The sequence below is a fragment of the Oncorhynchus gorbuscha genome, linkage group LG01, assembly GCF_021184085.1.
Source record: "Oncorhynchus gorbuscha isolate QuinsamMale2020 ecotype Even-year linkage group LG01, OgorEven_v1.0, whole genome shotgun sequence".
Classification (NCBI taxonomy): domain Eukaryota; kingdom Metazoa; phylum Chordata; class Actinopteri; order Salmoniformes; family Salmonidae; genus Oncorhynchus; species Oncorhynchus gorbuscha.
In genome coordinates this window covers 97663439-97685590 of record NC_060173.1, presented here as the reverse complement: position 1 = coordinate 97685590, position 22152 = coordinate 97663439, and the positions used below count along the sequence as shown (strand labels likewise).

Here is a 22152-nt window from a genome sequence, read left to right as displayed (position 1 = left end):
TGTGTGTGTGTGTGTGTGTGTCTCTCTCGCTGTGTGTGTGTGTGTGTGTGTGTCTCTCTCGCTCTGTGTGTGTGTGTGTGTCTCTCTCGCTCTGTGTGTGTGTGTGTGTCTCTCTCGCTCTGTGTGTGTGTGTGTGTCTCTCTCGCTCTGTGTGTGTGTGTGTGTCTCTCTCGCTCTGTGTGTGTGTGTGTGTCTCTCTCGCTGTGTGTGTGTGTGTGTGTGTGTCTCTCTCGCTCTGTGTGTGTGTGTGTGTGTGTCTCTCTCGCTCTGTGTGTGTGTGTGTGTGTGTCTCTCTCGCTCTGTGTGTGTGTGTGTGTGTCTCTCTCGCTCTGTGTGTGTCTCTCTCGCTCTGTGTGTGTGTCTCTCTCGCTCTGTGTGTGTGTCTCTCTCGCTCTGTGTGTGTGTCTCTCTCGCTCTGTGTGTGTGTCTCTCTCGCTCTGTGTGTGTCTCTCTCGCTCTGTGTGTGTGTCTCTCACTCTGTGTGTGTCCGTCTTTCAGGTCCAGAGTAATGAGGATGAGGCTTTACCTGGGACACACAGCACCTCTAGAGCTGGCAGTGGTGAGTCTGGCCTGCATATTATATACCTTATTACACAGTATAGAGGCTCATACATGCTGTTCCTGAACTTTCCATAGTGGATGTCCACTAATATGAATAATCACATTATGACATAAAAACAATGTTCTCTGCTTCATCAGTAGAATTAGTTAACTGGTCATAATCACCCATCTCTCAAATATTAAGTAACATTTTGTGTCTTATGGCAGGTAATTAAATATTTTCTAGCTTCAGTGTACTGTGATGAAATGTTCCATAGTGGCCTTTTAGACAAAAAGATACTTGTACAAAAGATACTTGTACAAAAAAAGACACAGGTCTTTCCTGTCCAGTTTTGTTCACCGATAATAAATTATAGCATAAGTTTTAGATTAGTGAAGTCAGGGAAGAGGAGGGTAGATATTTAGGGATGCATCTTCATTATGCTGATAGAATTAAGTTTAATTTAGCTTTTATTTCTAAGAACATTGGTACTTAGAACACATGGCCCCATGACAATCCATTACAAGTGGTGACCCATCTAAAACAGAGGGCCGTTTGTAGATAAAAACCTTGTGTAATCACTAAGCATGTTTCTTTTCCGACTGACCATAATAATCTTATTACAACGTAGATCCTCAGGGGTGTGCTTTTTAGGGAATAACTATACTCCAGACCACAATATTTACAAATAGTTTTCATCTATATATTTCATAGCCTTCTATTTACCATCACAAACCGATGCTGGCACTAAGACCGCACTCAACAAGCTGTATAAGGCCATAAGCAAACGAGAAGATGCTCATCCAGAGGCAGGGCTCCTAGTGGCCAGGAACTTTAATTCAGGGAAACTTAAATCTGTTTCTACCAGCATTTTACATGTGCAACCAGACCACCTTTTCTCCACACACAGAGACGCGTACAAAGTTCTCCCTCATCCTCCATTTCACAAATCTGACCATAACTCTATTCTCCTGATTCATGCTTACAAGCAAAAACTAAAGCAGGAAGTACCAGTAACTTGCTCAATTTGGAAGTGGTCAGATGACACAGATGCTAAGCTACGGGACTGTTTTGTTAGCACTGACTGGAATATGTTCCGGGATTCATCCGATGCCATTGTGGAGTATACCACATCGGTCATTGTCTTCATCAATAAGTGCATCGACAATGTCATGACCGTACGTACATACCCCAACCAGAAGCCATGGATTACAGGTAACATCTGCACTGAGCTAAAGGGTAGAGCTGCCGCTTTCAAGGAGCGGGACTCTAACCTGGAGACTGCACTCCACACTGCCCTTTTCCACCAGGACAAAAGGAACACCTACGTGAGAATGCTGTTCATTGACTGCAGCTCCTCATTCAACACCATAGTGCCCTCAAAGCTCATCACTAAGCTATGGACCCTGGGACTGAATACCTCCCTCTGCAACTGGATCCTGGACTTCCTGATGAGCTGCCCCCAGGTGGTGAGGGTAGGAAGCAAATCTGCCACTCTGATCCTCAACACGGGGCTCCTCAGGGGTGCGTGCTAGTCCCCTCCTATTCTCCCTGTTCACCCATGACTGCGTGGCCAAGCACGACTCCAACACCATCATTGAAGTTTGCAGACGACACAACGGTAGTAGGCCTGATCACCAACAACGAGGAGACAGCCTATAGGGAGGAGATCAGAGAACTGGCAGTGTGCTACCAGGACAACAACCTCTTCCTCAACATGATCAAGACAAAGGAGATGATAGTGGACTACAGTACAGGTAAAGGAGGGCTGAGCACGCCCCCATTCTCATCGACGGGGCTGTAGTGGAGCAGGTTGAGAGCTTCAAGTTCCTTGGTGTCCACACCACCAATAAACGATCATGGTCTAAACACACTAAGACAGTCATGAAGAGGGCAGGACAACACCTATACCCCCCCAGGAGACTGAAAAGATTAGGCATGGGTCACCAGATTCTCAAAGGTTTTTACAGCTGCACCATCGAGAGCATCACCGCCTGGTATGGCAACTGCTCGGCCTCTGATTGCAAGGTGCTACGGAGGGTAGTGCGTACTGCACAGTACATCACTGGGGCCAAAAGTCCTGCCATCCACGACCTCTATACCAGGCGGTGTCAGAGGAAGGCCCTAAAAATGACCAAAGATTCCAGCTACTCTCGTTATGGACTGTTCTCTCTGCTACCACACGGCAAGTGGTACCGGAGCATCAAGTCTCGGACAAAAAGGCTTCTCAACAGTTTTTACCCCCAAGCCATAAGACTCTTCTTTACTTACCTACACACACACACACACACACACACACACACACACACATACCTTCTTTTTCCCCCCCGCACCATTGGTTAGAGACTGTAAGTAAGCATTTCACTGTAAGGTAAAATGGTGTATTGTATTCAGCGCACGTGACAAATAAACTTTGATTTGATTTGACACCCCCCCCAAACCCTTTTTTACGCTGCTGCTACTTTCTGTTTATTACCTATGTATAGTCACTTTACCCCTACCTACATGTACATATTACCTCAGCTAACCTGTAACGCCACACATTGACTTGGTACACCCCCCCTGTATATAGCCTCGTTATTGTTCATTTTTTACTTTTACTCTTAACTATTTTCTTCACTACATTGTTGGTTAAGGGCTTGTAAGTAAGCATTTCACTGTAAGGTCTAACTGTTGTATTCGGTGCATGTGACATGTCATTTGATTTGGAGCTGATCAAGTCTACCCTCTGGTGTATAATACAACTTTTATAGAGGGATTACAAGTGTGTTATCTCACTGTGTTACAAAGATACCGATGGAACACATGTTTGACTCTACACTGTGAATTGTTAAATTATTTGTTTTGTTTAAACCCAGATGGATGGTCCTTCTTACACTCTGACATCTTCTTTTAATTCCCTCTCACTTTCTCTCCCTCCCTCTGTCCGTTACAGAGCAACTACTAAGAACAGCCAGCCAGCAGTCAGACAGTAGTGGCTTTGCAGAGGACCCTTCTACTGACGGCTCAGCTAACTATCTAAAGGTACAGGAGAGCTCCGACAGCTGTGACAGTGAGACCACAGTGACGTCTCACGCTGGGGAGGGGACCACTCCTCTAGCGCTGGAACACCCTGCCTTTGGGAGGCTACAGGGGGAGGAGGAGGGACAGAAACACCTTGTGGCAGACGGAAGGAGGAGCCAGAGCCCTAATGGGGGGGAGGAGGAGCAACAGGAGGTGCCACAGTACACCACCCATCAGTTAGCTAAACAAGGAGACAGAGGGGTGGGCCAAGACTCAGAGCAGGACCAGAAGCATAACACTGCTGAGGAAGCTGCTTCTGTTCATGCCTCTTACACTTTTCAGTTAACTCCTGAGACTTACTGTACTGCTGATCCTCACGTGGAAGATGATCCTGGTTCTATAGAAGACCATGGCTCCGTCCCGGCCCCAGACTGTAGCTCTTCTGGTGCCCCAGCCAGCGAGGGTGTGCCTGACAAGGTGGAGATGGAAGCCAGAACCCCCAGCCCTAGCGCCAGTTGCCCTAGCCTAGGTGCCTCAACCAGGGTCCAAGGGGCCCTTCACAGGGCCCAGCAGAGGGCCTCGTCCTCAGGCCTCCAGGGTCACCGGATGGAGGGGAAGTTGACAGCCAGGGATCTGTTCAGGAGAAGAGCCCCCCTGACGAGGTCCCGATCCCTGCCTACCTCCCTCCTCATCCCCTCCCGTGTGGTCTCCTCTGTCAGGATCCAGTTTGGCCAGGGTACAGTCAGGCACTGCACCCAGCCAGCCTTCTCCTACCAATACACCCCAGAAGAGGAGGAGGAGGTGGGGTCCATTGTGGAAGAGGAGGAGGAGGAGGTTGTTGAAGATGGGTGTCAGAGGAGAGAAAGCTGCCTCTCTACCTTGATTATCAACAGAGGGACCGAGATATCGCATGGCCCCGGGCTACAAAGAGATGGTGAACTGAGAGGCCTTCAGGGCAGGGTGCCCCCTTACCCCCTGGCCATCCCCCGCCACCTGACCCGCTCAACCGTCTCACTGCACAGCCACAGCCCCCCTCCTGAGTGGGGAGAGAGGCCTTTGGGGGAGCACCACCGTTCCTGGAGCACCTGTAGCGTACCTAACCTTACCCAACGTAACCTGGCCCACTTCAATAACCCTAACCTCACCCAACATAACGTGGCCCACTTCAATAACCCTAACCTCACCCAGCATAACCTGGCCCACTTCAATAACCCTAACCTCACCCAGCATAACCTGGCCCACCTCAATAACCCTAACCTCACCCAGCATAACCTGGCCCACTTCAATAACCCTAACCTCACCCAGCATAACCTGGCCCACTTCAATAACCCTAACCTCACCCAGCACATCAACCCTAACTCCAACCTAACACAGCACTACCTAGTCCAACTCAATCAACCTAACCATACTCAACACAACCTTGCTCAGCACAATAACCCTAACGCAGCCCAGTACAACCCAACTCTGCCCCATGGCAGTGTCCCCAACCTAGCCCAATACAGCAACCCTAATCCCTACTTGTCCCACCACAATAGTCCCACCCTACCCCATGGTAGTGTCCCCAACTTGTTCCAGTATCAGCCCTCCACCCACCACCACCACACCCTCCATAGCCTCCCTACCCATCCATATGGTAGTGTACCTAACCTTCCCCAGCACACAGCTCCCACCTTACCCCATCATGTGGCCCCTAACTGTCCTCCTTCTAGTGCTCCGTACACTAACATGGGTAACCTTCTTCCACACAACTTCCCCTGTTCCCTGTACAGTTCCTCCTGTAACACCCCACCCCTTAGTGCCCCCTTCAGTTCAACTTACCAGAACTACAACGGTAACCCCTATAGTGGGTCCTACAACGAGCTAAGCAGCAACAATCCTTATACTGCCCATAGCTCTTACTCTAACCCTTCAAACACACCTTCCAACCTGCCTCATCTCTCTACTGCCCCCTATGGAGGACCATATAGTACTCCATACTTGGGCCACCACCCTCTGATCCCCTACCCTCATGACCCTATGGCTACAACCTCCCGTCTTCCCCCAGCCCTGTCTACCACTGAGATGCAACTGAGAAGGGTCCTTCACGACATCAGAGGAACTGTGCAGAACTTGGCTCAGGTGAGACAAAACAACCACAAACCACATAGGTGTTATACAGCTTTTTGCAAGGCTCTTTGCAGTTTTATCAACTCGTCTCTGACGTGAGCACTATAATGATTAATCATATGCTGTTTCACTTTCCATCCCACCCATAATGCAAACAGACGTTTGCAACACAGTTCCAGTGACTAAGTACTTTATCTATGGTTTCTCTGCCCTCAAGAATTCATCAGAACGCAGAGCAGACACTCCCTCCGACATGTTCAACCCTCAGAGACCTGCCCAGCCACTCTATGAGGTATACACTCAGCTGAACTGCCACTCTTAAACAAATTAAATGAATGATTATCAATTATGTCCTCAAACCTCCCTGTGGGTGTGTCTCATGTGGGTTAGGATAAAGGAGAATCTCTGCCTCTCTGACAAGTCATATTCTTCCTCTTCTACATCCCCTCCTCCTCCCTTCAGACTTCTCTCCGGGAGCTGCAGGCTAAGAGGAGGAGTCTGAATGTGTTCCGGACTCAGATGATGGATCTGGAACTGTCCCTGATGAAACAACAGGCGTTAGTCTACCAGCACCTCAGTCACGACGAGAGGTAGGCTAGATGCCCTCACCCTGGCGAGCACACTGATGTTGGCATAGTCTGTGATAGCCAGGCAGGCAGACAGTGTTAACAGTGCTATCTGTCTGTTTGTGGTTGCCAGGCAGGCAGACAGTGTTAACAGTGGTCTCTCTGTCTGTGGTTGCCAGGCAGGCAGACAGACAGTGTTAACAGTGGTCTCTCTGTCTGTGGTTGCCAGGCAGGCAGACAGTGTTAACAGTGCTATCTGTCTGTTCGTGGTTGCCAGGCAGGCAGACAGTGTTAACAGTGGTCTCTCTGTCTGTGGTTGCCAGGCAGGCAGACAGACAGTGTTAACAGTGGTCTCTCTGTCTGTGGTTGCCAGGCAGGCAGACAGTGTTAACAGTGCTATCTGTCTGTTCGTGGTTGCCAGGCAGGCAGACAGTGTTAACAGTGGTCTCTCTGTCTGTGGTTGCCAGGCAGGCAGACAGACAGTGTTAACAGTGGTCTCTCTGTCTGTGGTTGCCAGGCAGGCAGACAGTGTTAACAGTGATCTCTCTTGTCTTTGGTTGCCAGGCACGCAGACAGTGTTAACAGTGCTATCTGTCTGTTTGTGGTTGCCAGGCAGGCAGACAGTGTTAACAGTGGTCTCTCTGTCTGTGGTTGCCAGGCAGGAGGCGGAGCAGCTGCAGGGTCTACGGTCTGAAGTGAGACAGGAGTTGCAGGAACTAGAGCTCCAGCTGGAGGATCGGCTGCTGACCCTGAACGAGCAGCTCCGCTCTGCCAGCCAGCATAGTCTCTATCGCCATAGCATGGTCAGTACCTGGAACTACATCTTGAAACACAGGCACACACACACAGGCAGATACCATCTTTCTCTCTCTGTCTCTTTTCTCAACTCATAAACATGTTTGATAAATGGTTTGTCATGTCTGTTTTCCCGCTTGGCACCAGTACTGTGGGTTCCTCTGTGTTCTTCTCATTTGACATCAGGCTACATGTACATCACTACTCTTGTTTGTTGTTTAGCCACCCATCATATCATCACCTACCCCTCCTCTCCTATATTGTATCATTAGTGTTGTTGATATTTCTCTCCTGTAGGGTATGAAGAGAGGTCACAGCATGGACAGCCTGTCTAACAGTTCTGCTCTGAGAGCTATGGAGCCGGTGAGTAACTGCATTGACTCTAGACTGTTCTTTTCTAGGTAATTCCTCTAGACTGTTCCTCCTATTAATTGTGTGTGCTCTATTCATAGAAATAGAATGAAAAATGAATGTTTTCACTTCCTTCCTAGTATTTGTACCGTCAATGGCTGCCGGTCAACCCATCAGAGCATTGACTTAAAGAAATGTCTGTACTAGTCAATCTAATTTTATGGTTCCACTGTTGTCACACTTCTTTCCTCACTGTGTGACATGTATGGTGTGGTTTCTCCCTTCCAGATGTCAGACCTGCTGAGGGAGCAGCTGTACCTGCAGACAGAGCTGGGCTATGAGGGCAGGGCAGAGGGTGGAGCTAGCATGGCCCCCACCCCCAGCTCGGGCCTCTCTTCCAGGTCAGCCAGTCCAACGAGGTCCTCTGGACGTCACCCTGGCCCATCCCACGCCCCGGAGCTGTCCCTCCCAGGTCCCCAGAAGACTGGGATGTACCGGGCTTCCGTCTCCCTCACCCCGGCACCCCCTCCACGGCCTGGTGCTGCCACATGGGTATCCCAGTGCACAGACCAGTCACTGCCAGTGCAAGGTCCTGGAGGGGAGGAGGAGGAGGAGGTTGGAGGAGGGATAGCAGATGTAGACCCTCACCTACTCGAGGAGAGGGGCAAAGAGAGAGGAGGAGGAGGTGGTCTAGGAGAAGGAAGAGCAGACAACCCCAATCTACAGGAGCTCATCAAGGAGGTTTGTGAGACCGGAAGTTATCTTAGTTTCTGTTTTGAATAGTAGAGAACATTAAGAAGTTTCCTTACCTGAACTTCTCAAATTGGCCATGCCCTACAGTATTTGTTGAATAGGGAATGCCAATATTGCCCAAATGTCCAGAACATGTTTTATTATGTCCTTGGCCGATATGGATAAACTTTTTTCTGCTGACAGAAGAGGTGATTACGTAGCAATTGACAGACGTTTCTTCTCATGAAAAATAATTTACTGGTCTAATTTTAAGAGCTTGGCAGGGGACAAATGGAGCACATTTTAAAGGTCCAAAAGGAAACTTGGAACTTTTGAATCCCGTTGGCTATGTCTTAGCCATGTGGCCTGATGTAACTGTCTGGCAGTGTCCCAGTTCTTCTGAGGGATGAGATGTTCTTTCTCAGTTCTCTGTTCTCTGACACCTCTCAGTACAGGATGTTCCTGGTATTCAGGGAGGTGAAACCTTCAGAACATTGCAGATAGAAATTTAATAAATAACATTGTTCCATTATGTTTAAGATATCAAACCTACAGGAAATGGACTTTTCCCTAGTGTCCTTGAATTGTATTTTGAGTGAACATAGTATTTGTGTTTGAACATCGTTCCATCTCTGTACCTTCTCCCCGCTTTAGATCAAAGAGAGTCTAGCTGATGAGATCCGACAGGAGATAGTCAATGAGCTCCTAGCTGCCGTGTCTCCACGACGATCACCTGTGTCGACCAGAGAATATCCGCTGTGAACATGACGACAGGTCCTCATATCATTAATTCATTAGTTGTATAAATCGGTTCTTCAAGCCGGATCTACCTGTTCCAATTAAACCTATACCCCTTGGCAGGTGCTTCTATTTCTTAAAGAATGTTGTTGTTTTCTCTTGCAGTTGAACACTGATGAGGCCTGGTGTAGTCTCCCCAAAATGAACACTGGTGAAGCCATGCACTGAACAGCCCAACAACCCCTGAACACTTTCAACTATTTACAGAGATAATGTCAGATGCGTTAACACTGTGTTTCTACCGTAGGAATAGAATTATATTTCTATGGTTTCTACTTCAGAGAGTGTGACGGTGGCTGGTACCTTAACACCTGCATGCCTGGTGACCTGGGAGACACAAATGATGCTATATATTTGCTTTTATTGTGAACTCTTCTTCTGTCTTAACGGTCCAATTTCAAACACAGAATGTTACTTGGTGTGTTTATTTAGCTGAAGACTAACTATATTGTTTAAAAATCATGAACATTAATCCAAAATGAAATCATTTTGACATACAAAAATGTGTTGAAGGTTAATTCTAGGATGTTTTTTTTCTCACCCTGGCTGTGTGTGACGTTATGTTACGTTAGGCCTATGCCATGATTCTGACGTTGTGTATGGGTTGTATTTAAGCACGTAGATGTGGGTCAGAGTGCATGTCTTGTCCTGAAGGTGTAAGATGACCAAGGTTGAGGAGACTTAAGGCCTGGTTGATGATAATGGTTGTATGGGAGTTTAGTGTCTGCTGTAAATGACCATGCCCTCTTCTAATGCAACCTCTATGAGGAATGAATCAGACCTGGGTTCAAATACTATTTGAAATCTTTGAAGTACTTTGAGCATTTTATCTTGCCTGCCAGGAGGGTCAGATAGGTGGGGTTTACTGTTTTGGGACTATTATATTAGTGAATTAATCCAGGCATGCTCCGATAAAGTATTTGTACCCAGGTCTAGAACTAACTGTGCAATACATTTCACTGTCTCTGAACTTGAAAAGATCAATAGTAGAAACTACTGTTTTTGAAACGCACCACTTGAAGACAAGTGTATGCATTATATTAATTCTACACTTTTGTCCTGGGTCGTGTTCATTAGGGTAACAATGGAAAACGTTTAAAAGCATTTTTCAACTAAATGAAAGTTTCTTATTGGACTAATAAGTCCAGTAAGTCTCTCCCTGTTTCAGTCCATTGTCCTCCGTTTGGTGGTTAATGAATCCGACCCAGATGTACGCGTTTTTGTTAGAAAACTGTCTCACGTGAAAAACAAAGTTCACATTCCTAACTGTATTTCTTATCTTAAACAGATGTTAAAACCACTAAATGTATTCGTCCTGATAAATTTTCTTTAAAGGAATGAGGAAAGAGATACTGTAAAAGAGAGACTTCTGTCTTGAACTGGAGAGTAGAATGAAGAACCGTCTATCTCATCTGATAGACTCTGGTAGAACTGTCAATAGAGCCTATTGTTCCCGCTCATACTTTTGAACAGAATCATTGTGTATTTATGAGTATATTATATTTCAAATGTGAGGATTATAATGTTGTTTTCCTGCTGGATTTGTAATTATAAGATGAAACAGACATTTATTTTACCACAGATGTTTAATTATATTGTTTTCCAAAATGATTTATTGTTACTAACTGATTTATTTCCACATGTGGCTACTTCCTGCTAATGGGGAGCTTCTTTTTAATCAGATTTTGTTTATCTTTATTTTGGGATGCATGAGGGATTGTCTCTATAGCAAATAATAAAGATTTATTTATTTTCAATAGATTTGGAGTGGTTTTATTTGTGATATATATTTTGCTTTTAAAGGGCTTTTCAGCAGATTGCATCTGGGATTGGGATTCTAAAAGGTATATTGAAAGCATGGGATGTCTCCAAATAGACATAATGTATAGAGACAAATGTATAAAGCCACTTTCAGTTAGACTACACTAATGCTGAGTTGATGGCATTGTTTTCATAGTGTGCTCCTCTGTTCAACGTCCATCTCAAATGTTTGTTTGACTAAAAATAAAACCACTTTAATTTGATAGCAGAGAAATCCAATGTAGCCTGTGATCACCATGGTAACCTGGCTCTGTGCATGAGGGCATATTGTAGCGCTCTGAGGTGTGTTCTGGGATTTGATACAGGGGACCAGGCTATTGTACTAGTGGTTCTAGAATGAGAGGTCTGAATAGGAGGAGAATCAACCGCTGATAGAGGTGATCATTGGAAGTTTACACACATTCCATTAAGGGATTCAATGATGTTTCTCAATAGATAGCACAGGTACATCAAAACCCCTCTTCCCACGCTCTTTTTTTATTTCACTGATATTTAAAAAAAAATAATAATTAAAAGGAGTGTGATTGAGTGCTGCATCAGATGACCTGGCCTCTACAATCACCCGACATCAACCCAATTGAGATGGTTTGGGATGAGTTGGACTGCAGAGTGAAGGAAAAGCAGCCAACAAGTTCTCAGCATATGTAGGAACTCCAAGACTGTTGGAAAAGTATTCCAGGTGAAGCTGGTTGAGAGAATGCCAAGAGTGCGCAAAGCTGCAAAGGCTGGCTGCTTATATTTTGATTTCTTTAACACTTTTTGGGTTACAACATGATTCCATATGTGTTATTTCATAGTTTTGATGTCTTCCCTATTCAACAATGTACAATCTCTGTGTGTGTGTATATATATATACATATAAATCCTTGAATGAGTAGGTGTGTCCAAACTTTTGACTGGTATTGTATGTTGATATATTTTTGGTGCTTCATGCATACCTGTAGATTCTGTACTTCTGGTGAAACTCAGACTAACATGCAACTGATAACATCACCTTCCCCCTAAATGCTGAACTTCAGTGGCACCCAGAGTCGCCTGTCTGGCCTGCTCCATACCTCCACCCCCTGCCTTTAATTCCCCAGAGGTAGTAGGTGTTTGAGGCTCAGAATGACCTCAGAGCATAAATGGGCACTATTGACAGCAGTGCAAAAACATACAGTCCCAACATGTGGGCAATGAGGTTTGCATCCCAAATGGCTCTTTGTGACCAGGGCTCTGGTGAAAGTAGTGCACTACATAGGGAAAAGGGTGTCATTTGTGACAGCCACAGACTTGTGTTTTGCTGTCTGACTTGGCGAGGTGTAAATAACAGGTCTGTTGCTGAGGTTATTACTTTTCTCCAGAGCTTTCCTTTATATGGTTTTACTGTGGACAGCACTTTGACTCCTGGAGAACTAGAGGACTTGGTGTGAACATTACACCAGTGTACTGTGTTTTGTGTTATGTCTTTCCAGCTTGGATCCTCTGCCATTCCTAGACAGATGCCAGACAGAGAAATGGCTCATTTATGGCTCATCTATCAGATTCCTCATTGAGGACTGACGGCATTTCAGTATGTTGTTGCCACCTCATCTTACTGAAATGGAAAAGTGTTGGTCAGCCCTTGCAGACTACTACACCATCCCACCAAACGTTTTATTTATTTATTATGTATTTATCTTTGTACATTTGATTTATATCAGGCTAGAGGAATATTGGAATCCAAGGCAAACAATACATAACATTCTCTTGGATTGTGAGTCTTGCTGAGCTAAGAGAGAACTGAACTGCACTTCCTAACCTCCTGCCCAATGTATGACCATATTAGAGACACAGATTTCCCTCAGATTTCACAGATCCACAAAGAATTTAAAAAATAATTTTTTTTTGATAAACTCCCATATCTACTGGGTTAAATTCCACATTGTGCCATCACTGTAGCAAGATTTGTGACCTGTTGCCACAAGAAACGGGCAACCAGTGAAGAACAAACACCATTGTAAATACAACCCATATTTATGCTTATTTATCTTCCCTTGTGTACTTTAACCATTTGTACATTGTTACAACACTGTACAAATGTCATACACATATGACATTTGTAATGCCTTTATTCTTTTGAAACTTCTGTATGTGTAATGTTTACTGTTAAACATGACAGGCTTGAGCATACATCACAGAATGTTAGCATTTTTCAGTCCCCTCCCCTGGGGAGAGAGAGGGGGGTGAGAGGCCAGTGACTTCCTGAACTTGGTTTATCAATAATTAACATTGCACCAGCCTTGTTCCTCCGGGGGCTTATATTGCACTTCTGAGCTGTGGTGTCATTATACAGAGAGAGAGAGAGCACTTGACCCAGCTGGGGGAAGGGAGACTGCTGAGGTAGTGAACTGGACACTCCCTCCGTCCCTCCCTCCCTCCTTCTCTCCCTCCTCTCTCTCCTTTTCTCCCTCCTCTCTCTCCTTTTCTCCCTTCCTCTCTCCTTTTCTCCCTCCCTCTCTCCCTCCCTCTCCTTTTCTCCCTCCTCTCTCTCTCTCCTTTTCTCCCTCCCTCCATCTCCCTCTCTCATTTTCTCCCCCCCTCTCGCTCCTTTTCTCTCTCTCTCTCTCCTTCCCTCCCTCCCTCTCTCTCCTTTTCTCCCTCCTCTCTCTCCTTTTCTTCCTCGCTCTCCTTTTCTCCCTCCTCTCTCTCCTTTTCTCCCTTCCTCTCTCTCCTTTTCTCCATCCCTCTCTCCTTTTCTCCCTCCCTCTCTCCCTCCCTCTCCTTTTCTCCCTCCCTCTCCTTTTCTCCCGCTCTCCTTCTCTCTCTCCTTTTCTCCCTCCATCTCTCTCTCTCATTTTCCCCCCCCTCTCTCTCCTTTTCTCCCTCCCTCCATCTCTCTCTCTCTCTCTCATTTTCTCCCCCCCCCCTCGCTCCTTTTCTCTCTCTCTCCCTCCCTCCCTCTCTCTCTCCTTTTCCCCCTCCTCAGGCTGGGCTGTCCAGTAAAGCTATCCCAGGTCTCATAAGGAAGGGAAAGGAACAGAAAAGAAAAGAGGCTGCTGCTGTGTGCAGCTGCTCCCAACGCAGTCCCCTCTCTTCGTCTCTTTCTCTTACCTTCTTTCCTACTCTCTCTTTCCACAAATATGGAGTCCAGCATGGAGTCCAACAGTCCTAAGAAGATCCAGTTTTCTGTGCCTGTGTTTCAGAGTCAGCTGGACCCTCAGGCATCAGAGCATGTGAGTAAGAACATTCAGTTTCGACACGATATGGTAATAAATGTTTTTACCATTATGACATGGTAATGTGAGGTTAATGGGATGGTGGGCTTGTTGAATGAGTGGGGGCTGTGAAGAGCTAGCTCCTCTTGAGACTGACTGGCAGAATAAGCTTTACTTTGATCATGTTATGCCTGGTAGGAAAATATGTTTTATGACATGGATTTCCCCTGCCCCCACCACTTTCTGGATTTATTTGTCACAATCTTAGTTGCCTAAATGTTATTACAACTTCTCAGTGCTTTCAATGAATATTTATTGGGATATTTTTTAACTATTTGATTGTATCCTTATTTGTCATTTTTGTGATTTTAGAAAGATCGCTTCATCCCCATTTTTGGCCAACCTCTCGCGCTCCCCACCACCTCCCCACCCACCCCTCTCCGAACCTACAGTACCAGTCAAAAGTTTGGACACACCTACACATTCAAGGGTTTTTCTTTATTTGTACTATTTTCTACATTGTAGAATAATAGGGAAGACATCAAAACGATGAAATAACACATATTAAATCATGTAGTAAGCAAAAAAGGGTTAAATAAATCAAAATATGTTTTAGAACCTGGCCAAGGCTTTCGGCTCTGTCAATCACCACATTCTTATCGGCAGACTCGACAGCCTTGGTTTCTCAAATGATTGCCTCACCTGGTTTACCAACTACTTCTCTGATGGAGTTCAGTGTGTCAAATCGGAGGGCCTGTTGTCCGGACCTCTGGTAGTCTCTATGGTGGTGCCACAGGGTTCAATCCTCCAATCCTCGGGCCGACTCTCTTCTCTGTATACATCAATGATGTTGCTCTTGCTGCTGGTGATTCTCTGATACACCTCTCCGCAGACGACACCATTCTGTATACTTTTGACCACTCTTTGGACACTGTGTTAACTAACCTCCAGACGAGCTTCAATGCCATACAACTCTCCTTCCGTGGCCTCCAACTGCTCTTAAACGCAAGTAAAACTAAATGCATGCTATTCAACCGATCACTGCCTGCACCTGCTCGCCCGTCCAGCATCACTACTCTGGACAGCTCTGATTTAGAATACGTGGACAACTACAAATACCTAGGTGTCTGGTCAGACTGTAAACTCTCCTTCCAGACTCACATTAAGCATCTCCAATCCAAATTAAATCTAGAATTGGCTTCCTATATCGCAACAAAGCATCCTTCACTCATGCTGCCAAACATACCCTTGTAAAACTGACCATCCTACCGATCCTCGACTTCGGTGATGTCATCTGTAAAATACCCTCCAACACTCTACTCAACAAACTGGATGCAGTCTATCACAGTGCCATCCGTTTTGTCACCAAAGCCCCATACACAGCCCACCATTGCGACCTGTATGCTCTCGTTGGTTGGCCCTCGCTTCATACTCGTCGCCAAACCCACTGGCTGCAGGTTATCTACAAGTCTCTGCTAGGTAAAGCCCCGCCTTATCTCAGCTCACTGGTCACCATAGCAGCACCCAGTCATAGCACGCACTCCAGCAGGTATATCTCACTGGTCACCCCCAAAGCCAATTCCTCCTTTGGTCGTCTTTCCTTCCAGTTCTCTGCTGCCAATGACTGGAACGAACTGCAAAAATCTCTGAATCTGGAGACTCATATCTCCCTCACTAGATTTAAGCACCAGCTGTCAGAGCAGCTCACACAGATTACTGCACCTGTACATAGCCCATCTGTAAACAGCCCATCTATCTACCTACCTCATCCCCAAACAGTATTTATTTATTTATCTTGCTCCTTTGCACCCCAGTATCTCAACTTGCACATCCATCTTCTGCACATCTACCATTCCAGTGTTTAATTGCTATATTCTAATTCCTTCGCCACTATGGCCTATTTATTGCCTTAACTCCCTTATCTTACCTCATTTGCACTCACTGTATATAGACTTTTTGTTTTCTTTTGTTCTACTGTATTATTGACTATGTTTTGTTTAATCCATGTGTAACTCTGTGTTGTTGTATGTGTCAAATTGCTATGCTTTATCTTGGCCAGGTTGCAGTTGCAAATGAGAACTTGTTCTCAACTAACCTACCTGGTCAAATAAAGGTGAAATAAAAATTAAATAAATAAAAAAGTAGCCACCCTTTGCCTTGATGACAGGTTTCCACACTCTTGGCATTCTCTCAACCAGCTTCACCTGGAAACCTTATCCAACAGTCTTGAATGAGTTTCCACATATGCTGAGCACTTGTTGGCTGCTTTTCCTTCACTCTGAGGTCCAACTCATCCCAAATCATCTCAATTGGGTTGAGGTTGGGTGATTGTGGAGGCCAGGTCATCTGATGCAGCACTCCATCACTCTCCTTCTAGGTCAAATAGCCCTTACACAGCCTGTAGGTGTGTTGGGTCACTGTCCTGATGAAAAACAAATGATAGTCCCACTAAGCACAAACCAGATGGGATAGCGTATCGCTGCAGAATGCTGTGGTAGCCATGCTGGTTAAGTGTACCTTGAATTCAAAATAAATTACTGACAGTGTCACCAGCAAAGCACCATCACACCTACTCCTCCATGCTTCACGGTGTGAACCACACATGCAGAGATCATCCCTTCGCCTACTCTGCATCTCACAAAGACATGGTGGTTGGAACCAAAAATCTCACATTTGGATTCATCAGACCAAAGGACAGATTTCCACCAGTCTAATGTCCATTGCTCATGTTTCTTGGCCCAAGCAAGTCTCTTCTTCTTATTGGTGTCTTTTAGTAGTGGTTTCTTTGCAGCAATAAGACCATGGAGGCCTGATTCACGCAGTCTCCTCTGAACAGTTGGTGTTGAGATGTGTCTGTTACTTGAACTCTGTGAAGCGTTTATTTGGGCTGCAATTTCTGAGGCTGGTAACTCTAATAGCCTTATCCTTTGCAGAAGAGGTAACTCTGGGTCTTCCTTTCCTGTGGTGGTCCTCATGAGAGCCAGTTTCATCATAGCACTTGATGGTTTTTGCGACTGCACTCTAAGAAACTTTCAGTTCTTGAAATTTTGACCTTCATGTTTTAAAGTAATGATGGACTGTTGTTTCTCTTTGAGCTCCTGAGTGGCTCAGTGGTCTAAGGCACTGCATCAGGCTGTATCACAACCGGCTGTGATTGGGAGTCCAAAAGTGCAGCGCGCAATTGTCCCAGTGTAGTCCAGGTTATGGTTTGAGAGGCTGCTGTAAATAATGTAAATACGAATTTGTTCTTAACTGACTTGCCTAGATAACTAAATGTTAAATAAAGAAACTTAATTCGTGGTGTTCTTGCCATAATATGGACTTGGTATTTTACCAAATAGGGCTATCTTCTGTACACCACCCCTACCTTGTCACAACACAACTGATTGGCTCAAACGCATTAAGAAGAAATTCCACAAATTAACTTTTAACAAGGCATACCTGTTAATTGAAATGCATTCCAGGTGACTACCTCATGAAGCTGGTTGAGAGATTGCCAATATTGTGCAAAGTTGTCATCAATGCAAAGGATGGCTACTTTGAAGAATTTGTTTAAACATTTTTCGGTAACTACATGATTCCATATGTGTTATTTCATAGTTTGATGTCTTCACTATTATTCTATAATGTACAAAATAGTAAAAATAAAGAAAAACCCTTGAATGAGTAGGGTGTGTACAAACTTTTGACTGGTACTGTAGGTCATTGATTGTATTGACACTAAACTCTACCACTTTGTAAAACATGCACACACAGCAAGTCTGTATCATATGCTACTGGGTTACTATTATTATTATTATTACGAGTGCTTATTGTCTGTCTCCAGTTATCTTCAGTGACACACTTGAACACCTCTCTTTCCTTTACTGTCCTGTCCTATCCCGCCATGTCCTGTCTCCACCTAACAGATCCGTAAGAGGAGACCTACACCAGCTACCCATGTCATCTATCTTCCACCAGACCTAACTGCAGCAGGTAAGACACTGCTACTGAGTGAAGAACAGGGTTGGGGTCAATTCATTCAATTCCGGAAATAAACTGAAATTCCAATTGTAATTTTCCTCACTGAAAAGCAATGGAATTGGAATTTATTTTATTTCCTGTGTCGCAATGAAATGTTGAAGCCATTTGCCAAGCTTCACTCCGCATGACTCACAAACTGTCATGGAAGTTATGTGTGTCTTCATGTGACAATTGTTTTGTTTTTGTTATGCTCTAGTCTACTGGCATTGAGCATGTTATGCTTCAGTAGAGGCTCATTTGGGTTTTGTTTATGTATGTATCCCAATTTACTCAAGTTTTACTGCTAAAGAGAAGAATTAAGACTTTTTGGCTTGATCTCATTATGTCAATAAAGTGTTTTCTTTCAGATCCGTCTGTTGATATTTAATGAAGAGCTGTGGGATATGAAGGAGTTTTGTTAATATGGGTTGAATGAGGGCTTGAGACAATTCTTATGGGGTACACAAAATTGAGTGTTACTATAAGAGGTCTGGGGGGAGAAGGATGGATGGAGGGTGATAGGATGGATGGATGGTCATAGAAGAATGGATGGAGGCTGAAAAAATGATGGATGTAGGTTGATAGAAGTATGGATGGAGATAGGATGGATGGATTGAGGCTGAAAGAAGGATGGATTGAGGCTGAAAGAAGGATGGATTGAGGCTGAAAGAAGGATGGATGGAGGGTGATAGAAGGATGGATGGAAGGTGATAGAAGGATGGATGGAGGTTGATAGAAGGATGATGGTTGATAGAAGGATGGAATTAAGACTGATAGAAGGATGGATTGAGGCTGATAGAAGGATGGATTAAGGTTAATAGAAGGATGGATGGAGGGTGATAGGATGGATGGAGGGTGATAGAATGGATGGATGGTGATAAAAGGATGGATGGAGGTTGATAGATGGATGGAGGGTGATAGAAGGATGGAATGGAGGTTGATTGGAGGGTGAAAGAAGGATGGATGGACGGTGATAGAAGGATGGAATGGAGGTTGATAGAACGCTGGATAGAGATTGATTGGAGGGTGATAGAAGGATGGATGGAGGGTGATAGAAGGATGGATGGAGGGTGATAGAAGGATGGATGGAGGGTGATAGAAGGATGGATGGAGGGTGATAGAAAGATGGATGGAAGGTGATAGAAGGTTGGAGGTTGATAGAAGGATGGATTAAGGTTAATAGAAGGATGGATGGACGGTGATAGAAGGGTGGAATGGAGGTTGATTGGAGGCTGATAGAAGGATGGATGGAGGGTGATAGAAGGATGGATGGAGGGTGAGAGAAGGATGGATGGAGGATGATAGAAGGATGGATGGAGGGTGATAGAAGGCCAGATGGAGGTTGATAGAAGGATGGATTAAGGTTAATAGAAGGATGGATGGAGGGTGATAGAAGGATGGATGGAGGGTGATAGAAGGATGGATGGAGGTTGATAGAAGGATGGATTAAGTTCAATAGAAGGATAGATGGAGGGTGATAGGATGGATGGATGGATGGAGGTTGATAGAAGGATGGATGGGAGGTGATAGGATGGATGGAGAGTGATAGAAGGATGGAATTAAGGTTAATAGAAGGATGGGTGGAGGGTGATAGGATGGATGGAGGGTGATAGAATGGATGGATGGTGATAGAAGGATGGATGGAGGGTGATATAAGGATAGATGGAGGGTGATATAAGGATAGATGGAGGGTGACAGAAGGATTGATGGAGGTTGATAGAAGGATGGGTGGGGGGTGATAGGATGGATGGAGAGTGATAGAAGGATGGAATTAAGGTTCATATAAGGATGGATGGAGGGTGATTGGAGAGTGATCGAAGGCTGGATGGAAGGTGATAGAAGGATGGATGGAGGGTGATAGAAGGATCGAATGGAGGTTGACTGGAGGGTGATAGAAGGATGGATGGAGGGTAATAGAAGGATGGATGTATGGTGATAGAAGGATGGATGGAGGGTGATAGGATGGATGGAGGGTGATATAAGGATAGATGGAGGGTGATATAAGGATAGATGGAGAGTGATAGAAGGATGGATGGAGGTTGATAGAAGGATGGATTAAGTTTAATAGAAGGATAGATAGAGGGTGATAGAAGGATGGATGGAGGTTGATAGAAGGATGGATTGGAGGTGATAGGATGGATGGAGCGTGATAGAAGGATGGAATTCAGGTTAATAGAAGGATGGATGGAGGGTGATAGGCTGGATGGAGGGGCATAGAAGGATGGATGGAGGGTGATAGAAGGATAGATGGAGGGTGATAGAAGGATAGATGGAGGGTGATAGAAGGATGGATGGAGGGTGATAGAATGATGGATGGAGGTTGATTGGAGGGTGATAGAAAGATGGATGGAGGGTAATAGAAGGATGGATGTATGGTGATAGAAGGATGGATGGAATGTCATAGGATGGATGGAGGGTGGGTGATATAAGGATAGATGGAGGGTGATAGAAGGATTGATGGAGATTGATAGAAGGATGGATGGAGGGTGATTGAATGGAGGGTGATAGAAGGATGGATGGAGGGTATAATAGAAGGATGGATGTATGGTGACAGAAGGATGGATGGAGGGTGATAGGATGGCTGGAGGGTGATAGAAGGATGGATGGAGATTGATAGAAGGATGGATGGAGGGTGAGAGAAGGATGGATGGTGAATGATAGAAGGATGGATGGAGGTTGATTGGAGGGTGATAGAAGGATGGATGGAGGGTGATGGAAGGATGGATGGAGATTGATAGACGGATGGATGGAGGGTGATAGAAGGATGGATGGAGGATGATAGAAGGATGGATGGAGGGTGATATAAGGATAGATTTAGGGAGATAGAAGGATAGATGGAGGGTGATAGAAGGATTGATGGAGGTTGATAGAAGGATGGATGGGGGTGATAGGATAGATTTTGAGTGACAGAAGCATGGAATTAAGGTTAATAGAAGGATGGATGGAGGGTGATAGGATGGATGGAGGGTGATAGAAGGATGGATGGGGGTTGATAGAAGGATGGAATGGAGGTTGATTGGAGGGTGATCGAAGGCTGGATGGAGGGTGATAGAAGGATCGATGGAGGGTGATAGAAGGATAGAATGGAGGTTGATTGGAGGGTGATAGAAGGATGGATGGAGGGTGATAGAACGATGGATGGAGGTTGATTGGAGGGTGATAGAAGGATGGATGTATGGTGATAGAAGGATGGATGTATGGTGATAGAAGGATGGATGGAGGGTGATAGAAGGATGGATGGAGGGTGATAGAAGGATGGATGGAGGATGATTGAAGGATGGATGGAGGATGATAGAAGGATGGATGGAGGATGATAGAAGGATGGATGGAGGGTGATAGAAGGCCGGATGGATTAAGGTTGATAGAAGGATGGATTAAGGTTGATAGAAGGATGGATTAAGGTTATTAGAAGGATGGATGGAGGGTGATAGAAGGATGGATGGAGGGTGATAGAAGGATTGATGGAGATTGACAGAAGGATGGATGGAGGGTGATAGAAGGATGGATGGAGGTTAATATGATGGCTGGAGGGTGATAGAATGATGGATGGAGGTTGATAGAAGGATGGATGGAGCGTGATAGAAGGATGGAATTAAGGTTAATAGAAGGATGGATGGGAGGTGATAGGATGGATGGAGCGTGATAGAAGGATGGAATTAAGGTTAATAGAAGGATGGATGGAGGGTGATAGGATGGATGGAGTGTGATAGAAGGATGGATGGAGGGTGATAGAAGGATGGATGGAGGGTGATAGAAGGATGGATGGAGGGTGATAGAAGGATGGATGGAGGGTGATAGAAGGATGGATGGAGGGTGATAGAAGGATGGATTTATGGTGATAGAAGGGTGGATGGAATGTGATAGGATGGATGGAGGGTGGGTGATATAAGGATAGATGGAGGGTGATAGAAGGATTGATGGAGATTGATTGGAGGGTGATAGAAGGATGGATGGAGGGTGATAGAAGGATGGATGGAGGTTGATTGGAGGGTGATAGAAGGATGGATGGAGGGTGATAGAACGATGGAGGGAGGTTGATTGGAGGGTGATAGAAGGATGGATGGAGGGTAATAGAAGGATGGATGTATGGTGATAGAAGGATGGATGGAGGTGATAGGATGGATGGAGGGTGATAGAAGGATGGATGGAGATTGATAGAAGGATGGATGGAGGGTGAGAGAAGGATGGATGGAGGAATGATAGAAGGATGGATGGAGGTTGATTGGAGGGTGATAGAAGGATGGATGGAGGGTGATATAAG

At 45.3% G+C, this 22152-nt stretch overlaps 2 protein-coding genes across 5 annotated transcripts in view; both read left to right on the top strand.

Annotated features, from left to right (window-relative positions):
- itprid2 (ITPR interacting domain containing 2) overlaps window positions 1-10649 on the top strand; it is a 48431-nt gene extending 37782 nt beyond the window's left edge. For all 3 annotated transcript variants that reach the window (XM_046367681.1, XM_046367687.1, XM_046367690.1), the window contains 9 exons: window positions 499-559; window positions 3477-5662; window positions 5868-5942; window positions 6113-6240; window positions 6875-7019; window positions 7309-7374; window positions 7651-8103; window positions 8749-8868; window positions 8998-10649. In XM_046367681.1, the coding sequence (XP_046223637.1) occupies window positions 499-559; window positions 3477-5662; window positions 5868-5942; window positions 6113-6240; window positions 6875-7019; window positions 7309-7374; window positions 7651-8103; window positions 8749-8856 (3222 nt within the window). In that variant the 3' untranslated portion in view covers window positions 8857-8868; window positions 8998-10649. The remainder of the gene's footprint in view (window positions 1-498; window positions 560-3476; window positions 5663-5867; window positions 5943-6112; window positions 6241-6874; window positions 7020-7308; window positions 7375-7650; window positions 8104-8748; window positions 8869-8997) is intronic.
- A 2953-nt stretch (window positions 10650-13602) lies between these two features.
- The window catches only part of LOC124046894 (protein phosphatase 1 regulatory subunit 1A-like), a 40956-nt gene continuing 32406 nt past the window's right edge, over window positions 13603-22152 (top strand). For both annotated transcript variants that reach the window (XM_046367674.1, XM_046367669.1), the window contains exons 1-2: window positions 13603-13907; window positions 17798-17864. In XM_046367674.1, coding sequence (XP_046223630.1) covers window positions 13815-13907; window positions 17798-17864 — 160 coding nt within the window. In that variant the 5' untranslated portion in view covers window positions 13603-13814. The remainder of the gene's footprint in view (window positions 13908-17797; window positions 17865-22152) is intronic.